This window comes from Amphiura filiformis, chromosome 16 (assembly GCF_039555335.1).
Source record: "Amphiura filiformis chromosome 16, Afil_fr2py, whole genome shotgun sequence".
Taxonomy (NCBI): Eukaryota; Metazoa; Echinodermata; class Ophiuroidea; order Amphilepidida; family Amphiuridae; genus Amphiura; species Amphiura filiformis.
Window position 1 is genome coordinate 56,516,213 of NC_092643.1, and position 22,496 is coordinate 56,538,708.

At 36.1% G+C, this 22,496-nt stretch overlaps 1 protein-coding gene across 1 annotated transcript; it reads left to right on the top strand.

Annotated features, from left to right (window-relative positions):
- The first annotated feature begins 254 nt into the window (after positions 1 to 254).
- Positions 255 to 6,240, top strand: LOC140172756 (FRAS1-related extracellular matrix protein 2-like). Its single transcript, XM_072195886.1, has 9 exons — positions 255 to 450; positions 570 to 659; positions 1,468 to 1,704; positions 1,866 to 1,970; positions 2,829 to 3,050; positions 4,459 to 4,560; positions 4,792 to 5,040; positions 5,550 to 5,773; positions 6,109 to 6,240. The coding sequence occupies exons 1-9, from the start codon at positions 255 to 257 to the stop codon at positions 6,130 to 6,132; spliced, it is 1,449 nt and encodes a 482-aa protein (XP_072051987.1). The 3' UTR covers positions 6,133 to 6,240.
- Positions 6,241 to 22,496: the final 16,256 nt, after the last annotated feature.

Consider the following 22,496-nt stretch of genomic DNA (forward strand, 5'->3'; position numbering starts at 1 on the left):
TGGTGTTTTTGGCCTTATGTAAACGTATACCCTATGACCATGCATGAAAACGAGCTAAAATGAATGAAATGCACGAATTTTATTACAAATAATTGCAAATAATATTGATTTTTTTCTCACCATTTTGAAGGAGAGGTAGATAATGTAGATAGTTTTATACTGCCTTTAATGTAGGATAGATCTGGTACCCTGAATCTGACAGTAAGATAGATAATTCATGTGGATTATTAAATCATCGTCAGTTTTTTTAGACGATGAATGCGAGAAGGCAAGCAGTACCATCCCGGGTATTGTGTTGTCACCTTCTTGATGCTCCTGAATTGACTATACCCTACAAGAACGTGCGATGTGCAAAAAGTACCAAATGGAGCCGTTCATCTTTATCAATTAATCGTAAATGGACAGACGGTGGTGGTGGAAGTGTACCAGTGGAAAGAGTCCCAGGAAAGAGTACGGTTTCTTAACCCCACCGGTTGATTGGAACAAAGCCGATTATGATGTACATCAAAATTTTGCCAAATAAGTAATGTGTGCTTTATTTATGTTTTTCTCTTATTTTCATTCTATAGTTCAGGGATTCCAGTTTGAAGAGGCTGCTTACACCATTGGTGAAACATGTGGGAAGTTAGAGGTTACGGTCATAAGAACGGGTAGTGGAAGTATACCACAAGGAACCACACTAAAGATTATTAAGCATGTTATCAATTAAAAACAACAACTTCTTGTCATGCTTAATATTAGCGAAATCTTAATCTGTATAAGCTTGCTTATCAAACGCGAGAATTAAAACGTCACATTTTTAACAAGGACTGAGTTTCTGATGTCCATTTAATGTAATAATTATTAGAAAATGAAAAAAGAGGGACATTATAGGAAGTTTTAAAAAAATTGTTTCTATTTTACTATATTTTTACTTTTTTCTTTATTTCATTGTGATGTCATGTATTTATGACAGTGACGACCCTATGCATGCTAGCAAATTAGATATTTTAAAGACACATCTTGAGCCTATCTTGAACCTTACTCTTCATTACAAAAGTGTTTGGGGTATATAGGCCCTGCGTAATACGTTTCAATTTTGTGTTGAGATCCTACGTTAAATGAGTGGCGTCAACAACCCGTCATTAAAAGTGTGCGGCGTTTGGTCTGAATTGTCAAGAAGGGCTAAAAATAAATTAAAAGTGGTTCATTTTGCCATAATGTGTGGGTGTCGTCCCCCAGTCCTCCTGCCCCCAGAATTGACGTCCATGCGTTAAAATAACAATTATATAGACTACAGTGGTCCACCATTACCACGGTTTGCACAAGTATAGGCCACATATCTATTAATGATAACCCATAATGTTTACCTTTTGTAAAATGTCATGTGTGTATAAACACGAAGTGCACATCAATATTTTGTGGTTAGGCATCTATCCTCTTACACCAATGCTTACCAATCTAGCCTAAGTATTTTGTTTTCCCCAGAAATAACCGCATCAGATGGCATAGGAAATAATGCTGCTATCTACCCAGATGACTACACAACACAAGAAGCTTTCATTACCTTCTTAGAAAATCAACAAAGCCAAGTGGTAACATTCAACATCAATGCAGATGGTAACAATGAAGGCGCAGAGACATTTACGCTGACTTTGAGTAAAGTGTCTGGTTTCGGTGATGTTAGCCAAGCAGTGGCGACCGTGACTATCCAGGACCAAAACGGTACATGTTCTACTATTTTCATTTCTTTAATTGCCAAGTAGATATAATTCCTAGAATTCTACTACTCATCCCATGCAATACTATACTTTTCAACTTGTCTACCTGAAGAGATTTGTCATTGTTTCACACAAATATTTGTTTATCAACTGCTTTGTTTTCAGTTATATATTCTGTAGAAGACCCTGATATTACTCGGATAGAATCATCTGGATCACAGCCAGTGTATTTTATTAGAACTGGTGACTTCTGCAGAGCTTCTGAAATTTGTAAGTTCACACTACTTACATGACTTACGGTTATCTGAGAGAAGTATGCTTCGTTACTTGTTGTAATTAACATGTAATTAGGGGCTGTGCAATAATTATGAGCCCTGGGGAGGGTAAAATTAGGGGGGGCCAAGCAATTGTTGGCAAGTCAAGAGGGGGGCAAGCGATTTTTAGCACACATTCATGGGGCGCCTTTTTAATAAAACGCTCTAAAAAGGCTTCGGAAAACAGTACGGAAACGCTTAAATATGCAAATTTTCCTGCTCGCTGCGCCCGCAACATACATCTAGACCATTTAATGTTTGCAAATTGGGATCCCAAAAATTTGGCATGTTCAAGGGGGGGGGGGGGGCAACGGATTGTTTGGCGGGCCGAGGGGGGCAAGCGATTTGGGGCGAGCCGTTTGAAAATTTTACCCCCCGGCTCATAATTATTGCACAGCCCCTTAAGGTATCATGAAAACCAACAGCAACAAATGGACCTTACTCTATATCGCCGAATTATCATTATCATTGCTGAAAAATGATGATAAAAAAGTACAAAACCAAAACAACCTTTTAATTACGGATGATTTTAAAAACTGGAAAAACGTAACCCCGGCTTAAGAGCATCTTTATAATGTTCTGATTAGGACTATGCAGCTCTATGCGATGTGGTGGTTGGGAAATAGAAAACGAGATACATCAAAAGTTTAATTTTAATTTAATTTTAGTTTTGCATTTACGGCAAATGTTTACAAAAAAGGTTTAATGGGTTTGTGATTCAAATGTGTTGTTTCTTGGCGAGTGTGCAAGTTCAAGAGAAATTGGTGAAGTGTCAGAGCCCTGATTCATGATTATTATACTTTAAAATCAACAGTCGTTTCTACTAGACGTGGTACAGCACTGCCTGGCGAAGACTACATCGGGTTTACTAGCCGTCTAGTTTCCTTTGGGACTAATTCCAACAGAGCCTCTTTGGATCTTGTTGTTATCGATGATCGTAATGAGGAACGCACTGAGAGGTTCACGGTGGAGATTCAAGGATCTGATATACAAATTGGGAGCGGGGTCACAACTGTGACTGTACAAGATAACGATGGTATGAATTTCTACACATTCAGTGCTGAATTCGCCCTATAAAGACTGTAATAATTCTGCAGTAGCATGACTAAATTATTGATGAGCACTCTACTTAAAACCGATCAAGCAGATGAAGAAGAACCTACGGCCAACATGGGATCGGTGTTGGCCTAAAAGTTCTTTTAAGGTAGGAGCATCGGATAATAGACCCATGCAGGAAAATAGCCACTATTTCAAATCAGAATTATGTATCCATTTCAAATATATAACCAATTGAAGATAAGTCTTTACTCCACTGATTTTTAATGTTTCATGAAAATTTAAGCAATTCTTATGTTTTTCTTTATTTTTTGAAAATTCCCTAATTTTTTCTACTAATAATTATTGCTAGCCTAGAGGGAATGTGATATGGTCTCCATAGTTTGTGGGGTGGTTAATAAGCCTAATATCTAAATTCTCTCGCCAGATTTTTTGGATAAAGTGTTTATTTTTTGAGAAAAATCATTTTTTCTATTTTTAAATTAGGGAAATCTAGAAACACCCATAACTTAAAATAGAAACACTTTATTAAAAAAAGCTGGCGAGAAAAGTTTCTAAATTTAATAACCTTTCATATGACACCTTGTTTGTTAAAATTGGCCCTATGGTTAGCTCAGACAATAATTATGAAATTGGATCATTCAGTGTTTCTAGATCAAATCAAGAAAATTTGAGCAAGTACTAACATTACCTTCAAATATCCCCTATATTACTGACCAATATATTGGGAAACAATCACTAATATTATTTGGTAACATTTTTGTAATAAAAAGATCCAAAAAGCAGTTCTATAAATGGGATAGAAAGGAGAAAAAATAATATTTAAACATAGTATCCATTTTCAAACTTTTACCAATTTTTGTGAACGAGGCTTAGTGTCAAAACCACTTTATGTGCAAAGTCAATGGGGCTTTCTAATGATAAAAAATGGCATAACTCAAAAACGCTTTGTTGGCAAAAATTAAAACTTGGCAGGCAAGTTTTTCTCACCCAACTACACATCCTGTATCATTTTAAACCAAATCTGTGCATGAAAGCAGCCTTTGATTAACTTTTCTGTTTAATATTATATCTTCCAAACCAAATTCATTCACAGGTATTGTAGCCTACTCGAATGAATGTACAGCCCCAGTTAGTATAAGTGATACATGGCAGCCATGTTGGTTCTTTTAGTAGGCCTATGACAACAATGAGTACATTCAGTGTGCTTTTACCAAAAAGCAAAACTAAAAGGAAAATTACTGTAAATGATTTCTCCCCGCCATTATGCAGCTGATGGGCTAAATTCGTAAATGGCATGCATTTCGTGTCCTCTTTTGATGATCAAACATCTTTTACACGTGATTAAACTTTTTTTTTATCATTTAAATTTCAACTTTCATATATAGGAAAAGTAAGGTTTAGCAAATCAGAGTACAGTGCAGTAGAAGGATCCGGAAGCGCGGATTTGACCATTGAAGTCGACAGTGACATCACTCCAACAAGAGTGGGTATGTTTTACTTTGCTTTTCCAATCAAACAATGCATTAGTTACGAATAATATGATGTACAAGCAAGTTGTCAATCATATGCCCTACAGCATGTACAGGTAGTGACCAAAGTTACATGTTACCGCTCTCTGTAAAAGTGATTGGAATTATTTCTACTGTATATATGCCAAGTTATTATATATAATATAATGTATGAAAACTATTAAACCACTGTATTTACTGTTATTATATAGGTGGAAACAATCATTGGTAGTGGCACAGCTATCGCAGGCACTGATTACACCATTGTGAGCAGCAGATTCATCGATTTCAGCACCTCAGAGACATCCAAGACATTCTCTGTGCCCATCCTTGACGATGGAGATGATGAAAACGACGAAACGTTCAGAGTAGCTATTGTCAGTACTACGTCTGGTTCTAAAGGTGATCCTGATGAAGCCATTGTTACTATTTTGGATGATGACAAAATTTCTGGGTCAGGTAAAGTACATAATAGTGGGTTAGAGGTGATATTCTGACGGAGCTCGATGAGTTCTCTGTTCCTCAGATCTTCTCCATGCGATTGGCAATTGGTCTCTTAACCCCGGTTTTCAACACTCTGCTAAGATTTAAAAGCCTGAAGCTTAGTAGCTCCTAGCTCCTAGCTCCACCGAATTGGAAAGGGATGTTCCGTGGGAGGAGGTTAATATATTTGCTAAGCCGGCTCACTTTTGTGTATTTTATAGCCTTTTAGAGATGGAAATATTGCCGATTTACTATAATCATAATAACCGCTCATATCAAATAATTATGGTGAGCCCTTAATGAGACCTAGATGTGTATAGATTAGGTTTCATGCCCGGTTTCATGTTTCTTTCAATATTATCTTGCAATATGCTGCTGAGGTGTACGCAACTAGCAACTTATCAATATCTAGTACTACTCGATGTAACCTATCAAAGACTTATCAATATTTTACAACATAAAATATTCGCCTCATTGTTTTGTAGGCTTGTCAATTGGAGCTATAATTGGTATTGCTGGCGGTGTTGGAGGAGGTGTACTTCTGCTCATTGTTATCGGAATCTGCCTTGCTGTGTCGTCATTAAGACCTGGTCCAAGACCTGTCGCAGTAGCAGCAAGAGGCAGAGCGGGCGGTCTTGCGCCATACAACATCAATAGGGCAGTGAATTATGCACCAGATGACGGCTATCAAGGATACGGGCAACCACGGGTACGGTAGTTTAAAGGAGCATTTCGTTATTCTAGCATGCACTTTGAAGTGGTTTCAGTTTGAGAATAAATTCCAACTTCTGAGGGGGCTACATCTCCCGCAAACTCCCTACGTCACGAGTCCCCTGGCTTCATTTTGGGCGTCATTTTGAGAAACAGTGCAACTTCTGAGGCCCCTCCCTTGCGCGTTCGGCGCTGACGCACCAAAGTCAACTTTAAAGAGATCTGCCCCCTCCCCTCCACTTTTCAAGATGGAATAAACGCCCCTGATCAATTAGACTCCATAGTAATATTGTTTAATAATAATTATTATTATTTCTCTTCATTCTTTTACAGAGACAACCTGTATACTATCGCTAAGGAGTTGGTATGTGGAATCGGGATCAATGAGGAATGAAGAGAAGACGTTTGTCACTGGTTGTTGAAGAATGTTTTAAACAGTACTATGTAAATACAGTATATGATAAGTGTGTTTGATTAATAAGCACAACGACAGTAAATGAGTAAATAGGAATACAGTTGAAATACATCGTGACAAAATCGCCTTTAGAAGAAGGTTGCTGGAGATATTTTGCGGTAAACCTTTGACGAGCGCGTACATGAATTCATAAATTTCCACTCGGCAACAGCAGATCGCCTCAGCAGTCAAACAGAGACAAGTACGTTTCAACGCAGTAAATACGCGATGTACGCTTAAAATACGCTCTGGTCAAAGGTTTACTGCAAAATATTATAGTAATTAAACAATAATATGTAAATAATGATTATAGTAAACACGTCAATAAAGGAATAAAAATTATATGGTGACAAAATCACCTTCAGCATGTTCTCAAGAAGGTGTAGATATTAGTAATTAAACAATACTATAATATAATGATAGGTAAATACGCTAGTAAGGGAACAAAAGTATATACATCGTGCATGACATCCTTTGGTAGCATGGCCTCCATTATAATGTAATATGAATGTTACGGGAGGACCTATTCCACTCATGTAAATAGTTTGCTTATGAAATACTTCGTTACCTTGCAGTCATAGTTGGCATCATTTCCGGGCATCATTTCTTAAAAGTTTGATAGTCAAAATCGGATAGCATCGTTTGCACAGTATTTTTGTGGGACCTTTGGGCACACCAGACACATCAAAGTGCAGTCTGGATATAAGGAATCAACTGATGATATTAAATAATTGTGATTTTTTTAAAATTTGCGATATAATATACAAATTTTATGGCAAATTTATATTGAAAATTGATATTTGTATGTATCTGGGAAATTATGACCTTTCGTATTGAAGATATAAATATAAAAATATATATCTTCACTTTACTTTGAGGACTGATAAATATCAAAATTATCTAATTTTTAATCATTTTGCTATAGAATTTGTATTATATCGCGAATTTCAAACAATCAAATTTATAAGCAGGACATTCGTCGTATTCAGAATGCAATTGGTGTGTCTGATGTGCTCTCAAGTCCCACAAAAATTACTGCAAACGTTGTTATCCGATCCCTTAAGGGATCTAGAATGAGTGTTTATGGCGTTTCGACAGTATTTTTTGTGGGACACGAGAGCACCTCAGACGTATCGAATTGCATTCTGAATACGAAGCATGTCTTTCTGATATCAAATAATTTTTGAAATTCACGATATAATAAATTTTATGACAAATTATTAAAATTTGATATTTTTCAAATTTTGATATATAACAGTCCTCGAAATAAATTTCATAAATCTAATGATATATTCTTAAAGTGTATGTAATTGGGAGGAAAAGCCGACGATCACTTTTTATATTGACGATATGGATTTTTTTCCCAAAAAGACCAAAAAAATCCATATCTTCAATACGAAAGGTCAACATTTTCAATTGATCGTCGGCTTTTCATCCCACCTACATACACTTTAAGTATAAATCATAAGATTTATAAAGTATACTTCAAGTACTGTTAAATATCAAAAATATCAATTTTTAATGATTTGCCATAAAATGTGTACTACATTGCGAATTTCAAAAAATCAAAATTATTTGATATCAGAAGGACATTCTTCGTATTCAGAATGCAAATGTCTGATGTGCTCTAATGTCCCACAATAAATACTGCCCAAACGTTCATACCCCTTCCCTTAATGTGACCCTGTTTATGCTAATATGTATTTCAACATGACCATGTAAAATATATATGGTGTATTGCATTTTAAAATCACCTTCAGTAGCACGATCACCATTGTTATTGTAAAATAATGAAGGTGACGGGAACTATTCCACTCATGTAAATAGTTTGCTTATGAAATGACTTAATTTCTTGACACGCAGTTATAATTGACATTCAGTTTCTTGAAGGTGTAATAGTTATATTAGTTGGACCCGGCTTATGCTTATGGTGTGTTGTATATTTCAAAGGTTCTAAGCATTAAAAACAGCTAATTGCTACTTATTGTGACTCTAATTGAATATATGAATACAAAACCCACCCAAGTCCATACTTTGGCCAAATTGAGATAAGCATGGGAAATTGTTGCTATACATAGGCCTGTCATATGTATGAAAGAACAACTCAAATTCATCCTCTGTGTCTATTGAGCATGTGAAAAATAGCATGCATGAAAGAATCACCCAAGTCCATGATTTGAGTCTTGTAACACATTGATTGAAATCCAGTATGTATAAAAGTCCAGTTGTAACACATTCATTGCTGGAGAGTGACTTTTGAAAAAAAAAATGGGTTTAATCAAGGAAAGTGTGTGGGTTTATATTACATGGCAGAATGCTTATCAACATTATACATACCTGTGTGCTTTATTTTGTATTATCTTACTAGTGATAATCTCATTCCAACATTGTTGTCTTTGTATTTGATTCAAAAAACCACCCAAGTCCAGCATTTAAAATGAACCCCCACGAAGTCCCTGAAATGCTAATCGTCATACCTAATACAGTTTAACCCACCCATTTGCACGTACAACTTACCATACTGACCAGGTAAATCTAACTGAAGGAATTAAAATGATACACAGGTTTTTTTCTCAAAATCACTTCCCATGGACTTGGGTGGGTTTTGTATTCATGTATTCAATTGCTACTTAGTGTGACTCTAATTGTTACTTAGTGTGACTGTTCTAAAACTCCCAAGGATTTTTCGTACAGTCCTGTTCAAAATGTTCTGCTGGAACCGCTTGACTTGACAAATCGTGATCATCTAAAAGACGTTTTGAAACTTACTGCAATTATAAAGTTCCACCGTAGACTGGCATTTGGAAAAATGCATTTGATTTTCGTCTGAACTTTACATCGTAGATAGTGAAAACTATTCTTCTCCTGAGTTCCTTAAGCTAGTTTTCCTGAATTCATTAAGCTAGAGGAACAATTTGCCTCAATTTGGCAGTTTCACCTTGAACCTTTTGAGACCTATAACTACATGTACACGAATGTTACATTTGAGCATGTTTTATTTTTGACCCCTATTTGGGGGGAAGTGTCAGGGTCCTTTTTGAGGGTTATGGGGTTGAGAAACAGTTTAGCAAATAAGCAAATTTGGATTCAAAAAAATATAAGTTGGTACCAGCTTTAACGCAAGCATGCCGCATGCAGCTTAAAGCCATATTATAATATTTTCATACAAAATAGATCAGTATTTCTTTGCCATAAAATGTTAGCTTTTACTGCCAGATATATATATCCCTTTTATTTTTGAGCCGAACAACTAAGGCAAAGCAAAGAAAATTTACTACCAGTGCCGATATCACCAATACGTATCACTCCTTCGGTCGTGTTATGGTACGATGCTTTGTTGTACTAGATCACGGTCCCGCACGCCATATATATACGTACTGTGTTATGAACATCGTGTATGCGTTCGACTAATAATTCCATTGTAATAATAAAACGACGGTTCCTGCGTTTTATTCAAGATCTCGGATTTTGACAAAACTACAGCACCTAGAGTCTTGATTTTTGCAGGGTATATTGTTGGTTTAATAAAGTACAATATAATCGTGTAAAAAAGAATTTTGAAATATTGAGGGCATCCTCCTCAGCAAATGTTATAATATGGCTTTAAATAGACAAATAGTTTCCAAAATAGAACCAGTCCACCATTGTTTTATATTGTTTCTGTATATATCAGGTAATATAAAACTTATTGTAAGAATTTTTCTCTATTAAAATACATATCTTTGCTTCTGCTGTTACTTCTTGTCCATTTTGTCTTTTCAAGCATGGAAAAATACCGTGTGTTCTATGTATGCTTGAAGTATGTCTTTAAGATTGTATTCAAGACAATGCTAAATCCATGTTGGTTCAAGTGATATTGATATGCAATAAGATAAAATGTCGCAATATGTGTCGACTCAAATACATTTTACATGTTTTATATCCACGTTTTGCTTAACTCAATCAAACCAATGCACATGCCAAACCCTATTGACACATTTTGAGATTAAGATAATTCGCCATAGGGAAAAAAATGGTATAACCTTTTAAGATCCAAATTATGATGAACACTGTATCCGGACTCTGAAAGGCAAACTATAGCCACGAACTACTTCCCTCCACACCCTCTTTTCATCTGGACTACAATAACAACAATACGAAAGACTGAATGCGATTGCTTGAAATGGACTCACCAGCTAAGTTGCAAACCAACTTCTAAAAGTTTCGGGCAATTCAAATATATAAAAAAGGCTATTTGTTTTAAAATGTTAACCTTTTTTATGTTTGAATATCTCGATTCTTTGCATGACATCAGTTGATCATCTTGTGACCCAGTGTTCACCGGCAACATCTGGTACCATGGATCTTCAAAGCTTCAGAGCCGAAAGAAGGGCAAGCAGTTTTTGGCCAGCCGAGAGGGGGGGGGGCAAGCGATTTTTGGCACACATTCATGGGGCGCGTTTTTAAATAAAACGCTCTAAAAAGGCTTCGGAAAACAGTACGGAAACGCTTTATTATGCAAATTTTCTTGCTCGCTACGCTCGCAACATTTATCTAGACCGTTTAAGGTTTGCAAATTGAGATCCCAAAAATTTGGCATGTGCAGGGGGGGCAAAGCATTTTTGGCGGGCCGAGAGGGTGGCAAGCGATTTTTGGCAGGCCGAGAGGGGGGGACAAGCGATTTTTGGCGGGCCGTTTGGAAATCCCCCCCCCCCCCCGGGGGCTCATAATTATTGCACAGCACCTTACTCATGTGTGAATTCTAACAAAAGGCGCTGGTTCCCGTAGTATTCCTCATTCAAACCAATTCAATGCACGACCTCGGAATTACCTGCATGACTTTGGCGGGCTATTTTGAAACTGTTATGGTAACCCCACTTGCACGTATGCATGCAGGTACTTCTTTTGAAAGTCCTAAACAAGGTACTAAACAGTCGCTGATAGGATATGCAGCTTATAGAACACGGATAACCTCTATTCTGATTTTAGAATCTGGCCATGTGTCCTGAACTCGCCACCCTTAGCGTTACATCACAAATATTATGAATTTTTACACCAATCGATTTTCTAATTAGATTATCTCCACAATTATCAACCCTAAACAAGCAAAAGTATACATTTTTGGAAAGCTTAAGGCATAAGCAATTCAAATATACACATTTCAACTCATTATGCAGGGTGACCTTGAAGTTATACAGGGTGGAATAAAAAGATTCGGATAAAAAAATGGGTTACTTAATGCATTGCTTATTACCAACTTTCATTTGGTTAGAGGATGGGAGAACCCATTGACTTTGGAAGAAACCAAAATCACAGCTGTTTGGTAATCTCGGAATACAGGATGTCCCAAAGTATGCTAGAATTTTTTTTACAATTCAGCCTATTTTGAACTGAAACATTTTGCCCCTAACCCATACAGAAAAAGTAAGTCAATATTTAGATTCCTCATCAAATGTCCCTTCAGAAAATCTACACTTTGACTATGGTAGGATAAGTAATTAAAATTTTACAGTAACGTTTAGATTTGAAGACATCCGCATTACTTACTACAGTGTTTAATATGAACACGGGTAGTTTTGTATGGAAAAGTTTGTATTTTCTAGACTAAACCAATGATAAATGATTAAAAACAATAGTAGAATAATGTTTAGCTGTAAGGTCATGAGTCTTTTCGAGTCAAAATCCAGTTTATAGCCTTTACAGAACCAGATTATGCACTAAAAATATCAATCCCATAGAGTTTGTGTGTACCACATCCCCCACCTCCACATCCCCCGCCTCCGCCACCCTGCCCATTCTGAATTCTATGAAGCACAGTATCAGTATTAAAAGGGCTAACACAATTCTTTTTACAGGGTTGAAAGTGCATTTTATTTAGCAATAACATGAGACCACAAGCATGGCAATAGCTTCTTGCTTAGCAGAGATATCATCATTAAATTGGAGTCGAATTTGGGAAAATATAACATCGCCACCTTTTTTGACTGGCGAGTTGAAGACGCACGACCATCTACCAGTTCATTGATCGCGAAAGCCCGAGTAAATATTCGACTATTTAATTTGGATATTCAGCAGGACTTTGTCCCTAACATATACTGTCAATCATACATGTTTATCAATTAATTTAACCGCAAGCACAAAGCATGTAAGTACAAGACGCGCTAGACTACATCGTGCACCTAGTGAGAGTTTAACTTTCGCGCCAACACAAAGCACCGCAAATTCTACAGATAGTTGTGTACGACATACACATTCAATCTTATCAATATCAAAGACCCTAGATACAAGAGTGGATACAAAATCTACCATTGGACACGCACATTGGTAGATTCTGTATCCACTCCTGCCTCTTGGGTCCCCAATGTTGATCAATATTTTGATCGTGTATGGGCCGCATTGCATATCGAGGGTTGAGAACTCAAGAAATGCCATTAGAGAAAAACAAGTTTTAATATTTTTGCTCACTAAACCTATTTATAACTAACAATGTATATAAGTATCTGATTGAACTCAAATATGGTTCTATAACTGGAAGTTGTATCCTATTCATTATAACAAATGTCAATTATGATAAAGAATAGTGGTATTTAGAATTTTCTTTAGAATTCCTTAAGTACTGAGTTACCTCTTTCTGGGGCTAATTATTTAAATATGTAATCTCTGAGTTACGGCTTATAATCTATTAATAATAGAAGCCAATGACAAATCAACTATCTATTATAGTTCTGTAACTACACTAAAACATTTTTTTTAATGAAATTCGTTTAAAAAGGGAATAGCCCAGCAAACACAAAAACGTTTTAAAAACGTTTTTAATAAGTTATATTTTGGCTGTTGGGTGAGGTAAAAACGTTTTAAGAACATTAAAATGTCGGGTTATATAAAGGTCACGAAAACGTTTTAAAACGTTTTGTATGAAAACACACTACAACAATATTTTTAAAATGTTTTCAAAAATGTTATTGTAAACTATTTTTGCAAACATTTTTTGCCAAATATTTTATCAACACTTAAATAACATTATGTTAAAATATTTGCACTCAGCAAACACAGAAATGTTCTTAAAATGTTTTTTTTCAAAACGTTTTAATAACATTTAAATGTCGGGTTATATAAAGGTCGTGAAAACGTTATTAAAACGTTATTGCAAATATTTTGGGCAAACCTTTATCGCAAAATATTTGTTCAACCCCAAAATAACATTCTGTTTAGAATGTTTTGTATCAAGTTTTCAAAAACGTTTTTGGAATGTTATTAAAACGTTGTATACCCTTTATATAACCCGACATTTAAACGTTTTCTCTAAAACATTTTTTGTTTGCTGAGCAGTAGATTATCAAAAAATGATTTTTAATGTTATGAAAACGTTTTATGCCCTTAATATACCCTTTATATAACCCGACATTTAAACGTTTTCTGACAACCTTTTATAACCTTTTGCGAATGATATCGAAAACGTTTTGTGTTTGCTGGGAGGGCGCCCAATGGGAGGTTTGATGTGGCATGAAGGTTGAACAGTGCAGGCCAGAAAAGACTTATCTCAGCGTTTGACATGTTTGACCAAATTAGGATCGGGCAAAAAAGCCTCAACTCAGAGTTGAGGCTTTCTGGCTTACTGCAAGTGGCTATATTGAGATGTGGCTAAATAGAATTGTGCTATTATTTGCAATATGAAGTATAAGATGGATTAGTTTCAATTTGTGTGCGGCACTTCAACATAATTGATAATCTCAAGTGGCATGAAGGTTCAACTGTGTAATTGTGCAGGCCAGAAAGACTTTGTTATCTCAGCGTTTGACCAATTTCAGTTCGGGCTAAAAAGCCTCAACTCAGAGTTGGCTTACTGCAATTGGCTACACTGATAGCCAGAATGGAGTTAAGTGACTCTATAAGTGGAGTAAACTAGCACTGACTCTCCAAAGGAGTCACCTGATTATCACAGGAGAGTCAGTTGACTCTACCTGTGGGGTCAATTGACTCTACATTCAGAGTCGTCGACGGAGTCAAGAAATTTATGACTCTTCAAGGGAGTCAGACTCTGTAATTGCTTGGCTTTTGACACCATGGAATGTATATTCTCCCATTCCAAGAGGAGGGTGGTCAAGCTAAATTTTCTCCATCGTGTCGTCTGACAATCGCCTATGGCGCGAAACTCAGAGTAAAGTCTCCTGTTCCGGTAGGTCTTTACTTTGAATTTTTATCTTGATATACATCTATGTGTATCATTATTTTGTCCTTTTTTTCGGACTGTCGGAGTGACCCTGTAATGGAGTCAGGGTAACTCTATTAATGGAGTCTGGGTTACTCTAGGAGCAGAGTCCAGCCACTACGCGACTCTATGTCCAAAATGACTCTATATTGGGAGTCAAATGACTCCTGTGTAGAGTCATCAACAGTGACTCTTCAGCGGAGTCAAGAAATTTATGACTCTTCAAGGGAGTCAAATGACTCCCAATATGGAGTCATTTTAGACATAGAGTCGCAGAGTGGCTGGACTCTGCTTTTAGAGTCACCTAGACTTGGCTTTCAGTGTGACCTACGGCGCGGTAGAGAGACTGACAATAAGATCTCAGGCATTTTCAAGTAGAAATTCCTCCTTTATCACAAAATAGAGTAATAAGACACATTTTCTTTTGGTAAAATAAAGGCGTAAATAGGCGACACGGTAAAATATCAGTGTCTTCACAACTCTTGCTAGAAACAATTTTAACAATTTTTTCACTCGCATACCGCGCCCTGACGTCGACGCACTTGATGATGGCTCACTACAGCATGATCCCCATGATTGCTATTCAGGTGCAAACAAAAAACCGTATTCACATGTTGACATTTGTGTTATCTACTAGTATGCTTCTGCAAAATGTAAAATGACGATTTTGTTAGTTTGTTTATTTTTTTTTAGTGTATGCCCTATGTCAAGGGGGTGTTGGTTTTATGAGTTGTTTAGATGGTGGATGTTTCCCTACTTTTTCGTCTTTTGGTACATTAAATTTGATGATACATTCCAATAAGTCCAGTAGGCCTAGGACCTGCTCAGAACGCGCTGTTATATACGAATATTTTCTTCTTCGGCATGTCCATCATATACGAATGCTTTTGTCAAAATGATCATTATCAACATTTATTTATTTTGTTTTATTTTATTTGATTATTTTATTTTATTTTATTTTATTTATATAGATCGATTTATTTGATTATATATCATTCATTCATTCATTCATTTATGTATCAGTAATTAATTGTTACTTAATTATTTGCCTTCCACACAAGAGAAACTTTAAACTATTGGTTAACCCACTTTTGGTAAGTAGCCATCACCCCTGACAAGTTGCACATTTTTGGCCCTGTGGGCACAACTCTTGTCATAAAGGGTACATTGTTGACATTAAAATATTCACAATTGCTCATCTTCCAGTACACTTCAGATGTATTAATATAATTAAAGTAGAACGCTAGAATAGATTATCCTTGCAGAAGTTGAACAGTATAAAGCATGTTGACAACACCTGTCTGCATTAAAGACATTTCTTGTGTGCACTGAGTTAGCAGAGAGGTATATGTATGAGCTCTCCCTGACAAGAAACACACAACTTACCAGGGGGAACAGCTACCAATGTTACGGTGGGACATCCTATATAATATTTTGTCTACTGCATTTTATTTCCGTTTTTATTAGTAGTAGTATATAGTAAATGGTTAATTAACAAGTTTATTTTAAATATCAAATAACATATTATTTCACACATAGACGTACAATTAATGTGAGCAATGCACTACTTCATCAATGATCAATACACATCTACAGTAGACGCGTGCAAGTAATGTACCACTAGGCCTACACGTACACGTCATGCGCATAGCTAAGCCGTTGGATGAGCGTAAATTAAAATTAGATTGCACCTGTATGTTTAAAGTCTGTTTTAATTTCAATGGTATGGTCGTTCATATACACCAGGCACAAAAAGAAACTCGTCAGTTATATTCATCCTTGCTGTTCAATAACTTGATAATTTTGGATTATTCTGAAATATACATTTTGTTAATTGGACTTTTCTTTCTCATTTGACACCCTGTTCGTGAACATTGAGCAAGAATTTACCAAGATATGCGCCTCCAAACTCTCAAACCCCAAAATGAAAAGTTGCAATTTTAACGATTCAATTGTGCCTGTTACACTGTGTGTTTTATTGATCATGTTGATTGGCCCGTGGTGCTTGTGTGCAATACAACGATGCGTTCCCATTGAAAATCGTTGAAAATGCAACTTTTGATTTTGTGGTTTGAGGCTTTGGAGGCGCATATCTTGGTCAATTCTTGTTCGTTTTTCACGAACAGGGTGTCAAATGAGAAAGCAACGTCCAATTAACAAAATGTATATTTCAGAATAATCCAAAATTATCATGTTTTTGAACAGCAAGGATGAATATAACTGACGAGTTTCTTTTTGTGCCTGGTGTATATATATATAAATAGCCAATACTTGTGGTGTGTGAGACCAACCGGCTGATTTTTGATGTAATCTGATGTTAATTTGTGCTATCTACTGAAGATAGCTCGAGACAAATGGTACGTAACCGAGGTGCCGTATAAGCCTATACATCTATCAGCGAGTTGAATTGCTCATACTGCAGTTACTGTCCGTTTTCCTATACACAATACACAGTGCTCTCACCATTGACGCGTGACCCCTACAAATGATGTATGTTGGGAGAATGGACACTTGCCTAGTTAACATCACTGTGTGAAAAATAACCAGCCAATATTTTATTTATTCTCCAAAACTTCTAGCAAATATATTTCTCTAACATGACCTAAAATTACAGCTAGGTTAGATGTTCAGAAATGGTCGTACTTTTGTAAAATATGAGTGAGGGCAAGGCATAGCTATATAGCCAACTCCCCGTGTTATTTGAATGGAGATTTGACCGAAAATATTGGTATCGGACCGCTCACTTCTGAAGGATGCCACAAAAAAACGGTAAAAGCTACATTTAAATTACTCTAAATAGGTTCTAGAAAATAAAGTTTTGTAACATGTCCTAAATTTTTAGCTAATTTAGGTGTTTGGAGAGGGTCGTACTTTTGTGTTTTAGGAAGGACATGTAAACGACAGATAACACCAAAAATATGAAGAAATTATTTCTAAACCGTGTTAAGTCAAAAATCATTATGTTGCTCATTTTCAAGAATGCTGGTTTACAAAAAGCACGACATTGTCTGATTTCGTGAACAAAGCCACACATAACATTGTTTCCTTTCGTTTCCTTTATAATCGGTTACCCAACTGAAGCTATGAATACCAGCTTTATTGCGATATCGCACATGAAAACAGTCACTTGTGCACAACCAGAGAAGATCCGATTTAATCAGTTGAGCTGTTTCAATGAGTGTTATCTTGGTTTAATAGCTTTTAATGGGGTTAAGTCCTGCAAAGGTCGAGATGAATTCTACTGTAGACATGACTGCATCATGTAGTGAGTGCACACCAGTAAATAGGAAGCTCCTATAATCCTTGTTTGAAAAGTCACAGTGTTACAAACGAGGAAACGTGCAATACGACTGAATATAATACATTAGGAAAGGCTTAAAAAACAAATAATTAGACCCTGATTCATATTTAATCCTCATTTAGGCCTGGGAAATAGATTGCCTGTAAAAATGAGCAGGATCCGACTTTTATGAAGATTTGGCTAAACTTTCAAAATGTGTTACATTTCAGAAACACCAAGCTATTTGTGAGCCGGCGTAAGCTGTATATTATATAGGGTGATCTAGTCAGCAATTTTCTGGAAAAAAACGCTCGACTCCGTAAGATTTCTCTGGACTGGATGTCTTCAGCTGCCCTTCAACTTGCAGTCAATGGAGGCTATTTACTGGTGTGCACCCTAGTTGTACTAGTATTATATGAATCGGTTACCTGTTGTAAAGCTTAGTAAATCGGCTGCAAATTATCAGCTTTTGTTCTAGCGCTATCCCTGTTCACGGGTATCTCAATTTGGTTCTACATGTATCTCATTTTGATTACGCCATTCAAACACCTTTTAAACCGACCAATAATCCTATTGTTGAAGAGGATAACACGCTTCTACGTATGTCTGTCTATAGAATTTTTAAATAGCTCTAGTCTTTGTTTGCTTTGGCTAAATTAAATCAAAGCATTGTATTTTGTCTAGGTATATGGTTGAATCCAACCAAAAGTGTCCACGGGCCAAAAATAAAAGTCCAAAATAAAAATGTCTCCACAATTTTTTCCTTTTGCCCATTGATTGATGGCATGTTGGCCTTATAGGAACCAAAAGTGCCATTACTAATCTTGAAAAATAAATCCAGGACGTGTGATAATCAAATTTTTTTTGATGCTTTTAGCAAGATTTTGAACACTTCATTTTGATATACAAGTAGTTAAACAGCAAATTTACATAATAAATAATTGTTGAATGAATCAGTATAATGGGTAATAATATTGTCCGGGGGTACCGCTTAAATTTTTTGACAATTAATTTCCATTGGTAGGGACACTTCATTACACATGTCATGTATTATGCTGTATTCGTAAGTAACATTTCAGTATTTGTAGGTAAGAATTAGACTTTTGGTGGATATCACAATCAAATCTTCATTTTTATAAAGCACTTTGAATGTATTATTTTCTTTATGTGCGTTTGTTGATACTTGAGACCCTATCATGTATATTTAATGTCGGTTCACAGTGGTTGAAAGAGGATTGAGGTAAGAAACAAAGGCACTAAAGTGACTTAAGGGGGTACTACACCCATTGATTTTCTTTTGCATTTTTTTTTGCATTTTGTGAAGAAATTACAAAAAAAATTGGACAAAGTGGTATGCAAAATGAAGGGCAAATCTTCTCGTTTTATTGGTGGCATCGGTATCAATGTAGCTTACATGCTTTTGAAGATAGAAGCCAAAAGGAGGTACATCACTGATGATTTAAATTCACTTCATTTTGGAAAGCTTACTATCAACGGATTTCGTTAAAATTTTGGATATGTGTTGCTAACACATTAGGGAAATAATGTTGATATGTAAAATGGGAATAAGTGGTCCCTGATTTCTTTTATGACTTCATGAACTTGGTGCTCCACAACTATCAAAAAAACGAACCGGTTAAAATGCTTCTATTTTCAATGTCGAGCTATATTTTGTATTTTGAACTTGCAACACTATATCACTGAAACTTAATTAAGCCATAGGTAACAGGTTACCACAACCACACTACAGCAATGTTGAAAAAGATTGTATTTTTTGTCACCTATACCACCATATTAGGTAGTTGTCCGTAAGCTTCATTTTTGTGATTTTGGTAACTATTTTATATTTATTTGCCCAATCCAACTCAACTAGGCAATCTAATTTGTACTCACCATTTACATCCCAAGGTATTTTAGTATATCCACCTCACACATTTCCATTATATATCCAGTAACAGACAAAATATCAAAATTGATGCCTCATTATGAAATGTATGATATCACAGACTATCACATGTATTCATAATTGATGCCTGAATTTGACCTGAACCAATTGACCTATAACCTGACCTTTGATGACCTTATATCCTTTTTTAATCTCTTTTCCTAACAACATAATATAGAAGATACATACATGGTCTATGTATTAAATTGTCTATGTGGAAGAGATTATTTAGGCCTATTTAATTTATTCAGTGTTATAATCAGTGAGTATATTTCTATAGATAGTATAACAAAGGATTTAATGTATTCTATTCATGTATTCTACTTGGACATGTTCAATAGAATAAATCATGGTTTGTTATGAAACACACATCTCAGTTACCAGGATACAGTAAACAAAAAAAATATATAGGGCTAAAATGATTTTCTAAAATGGTTTAAAACCACTTTTTATGTAGAGATATTTTATAAGTTCAGGACATAAGATGATGAACATATTTATATACTTTATAAATTTGCAACAAAAAGAAGAAGATGGGTACTGATGAAAATCGGGGTATTAAATCGCCTTAAATTTGCTTAATTGCACACAAATCGCTTAAAACCGTTATTGCAGACTTGTGAAGTCCATCTTGGAGTCAGTTACATCTTGTGGCCTTTCGTTTGAGGGCAACTATAATTAGCTTTATACTAAGGTCCACCACTGTGTTGTTTAGATCATGAGACAATGAGAAAAGTCGTTTTTGTCCATGGTATTCGTAGGTAAACTTAGCGAAAACGTCAAAAGTTACCTTAGAATAAACCAATTTGGACACAAATTACTCAGAAACCAGGAGGTCGGTAAACGTTTAAAATGAAACACACATGACAGCTGACAAATCCAAGTATTTATCCCCTTCTAATCTTCTTCGAATCTGATTTTTCTTTCAAATGAGCAGACCGTCGTCTATTTCAGTACATATTTTTCAACAATTAAGCCGTATTCAGTTTTGCATGGTGGGCATGTATGTGAATTCGCAACTTTCATTGACATATGATTTGATAGCAAACATATAGGCCTTCGTTATGTACCAATATGGGCATTGGCATGAATGGCGGTGTTTCACAATACTGTCATGATGTCAAATTGTATTCGAAGGTAACATTCGGTTACCGAAATTTACCTACGAATACTTGCTTTTATTGTTGACATCTCAGAAATATTTAAACGCAGGCTATTGAAACTTGGTAGAAATAAAGAGTGTATTACCCTGCACCTATTGCTTAACTATTGTTTACTATTCTCTCAGTTTGTGGAAATGACACAGCTTTTAACATGTATTCGGAGGTAATGCATATTTTTTACCAAACCTATCTTTGTGCCATTTAGAATTTCTGGCAGCTAAACACAATACTAAAGATGTCCGAATGCAATGCATTTCAGTATTGGACATATCAAAGCTTGTATCAATTGCGCATTTATTAGTGATTTCCATTGTTTAAAGATATATCTAGTGCTATGAAAAATTGTATTCGTAGGTAATGTAAAAAAATACCACTCAAAAAATTATCACAAAAAATTCATAATTATGTACAATTATGTTAAAAATTGAACAGGCATTCTTTGAATACACACCTTTCAGGAAATCAATTTAGATTCAATCCAATGACTTCTTTTCATAACTGATTTAGATGTTTTTAAAAATACTTTAAGAAATATTTTGAAAAAATGGGTAAAAATAGCATGTTGTACTGATGTACTAGACTGTCTATTTGAATACAAGTATCGGGAGCATAGCCGCGCTCGTGCGCAGAATTTGGTCTCAATACTAATGTAAATTCGGTCACGTATAGGCCTACGTACGGTCAATTCAGCAGTGGCGTACGCAGCACATTGACAGTGGGGGGGGGTTGTTCAGTTCCCGGCCCCCGAATGGAGTCTGATTAGGAGTAAATTTTGACGTTTTTAACGCTTTTCCCCGAATCCACCGAATGCCCCCCCTTAGCGCACGCCACTGCAATTCAGTCCCTGAAAAAAAAAAAATGTTGGCTAGCCAAAAGGGTGGGGGGGGCAAGCAATTTTGGCAAGCCGAGAGGGGGCAAGCGATTTTGGCATACATTCATGTGGCGCCTTTTAAATAAAATGCTCTAAAAAGGCTTAGGAAAACAGTAGTAAATTTTCCTGCTCGCTGTGCTACCAACAGATAGACCATTTAAAAGGGCATTTCGTGATCCACAGCCTCAGTCATCCTCCCACTTTTCTCAAAAAAAGTTGAGATTTTTATATCACTGGAAACGTACCTCTGGCTACATAATGTTTATGTACAAAATATTTCTTGCAGATTAATTCGTTTAGCAAAGATATCGTGAAATTTGAATTTCGTTCTGGTGCACCAGAACGAAATGGAGCAGTGTAATACACATAATCATACATAACTCGCAAACGCAATATCGGAATCAACTGAAATTTTGGGAATATGCTTTTTTCGAGGATGCTAGGATCACGAAATACTCCTTTAAGGCCGTAAATTGGGATCCCAAAATTTGGCATGTATAAGGGGTGGGGCAAAGAATTTTTGGCGGGCCGAGGGGGGAGGGGGGCAAGCGATTTATGGCAGGCCGGGGGGCAAGCAATTTTGGCGAGCCGTTTGGAAATTTTACCCAGGGGGGGGCTCATAATTATTGCACAGCCCTAATATTTTGAGCTATTTTGTCAGCAAAAATTTACAATTTAAAATGATGAAATTGTGTTCACAAGTTTTCCTGTAGGCCTATCAGAGCTAGCATGTGGGCCTACGGTTTTCCTAAGCCTTTTTAGACTGAGTTTTTAAAAGGCGCGCCAAGAACTTGTGTGCCAAAAATCCGGGGCAAAAATC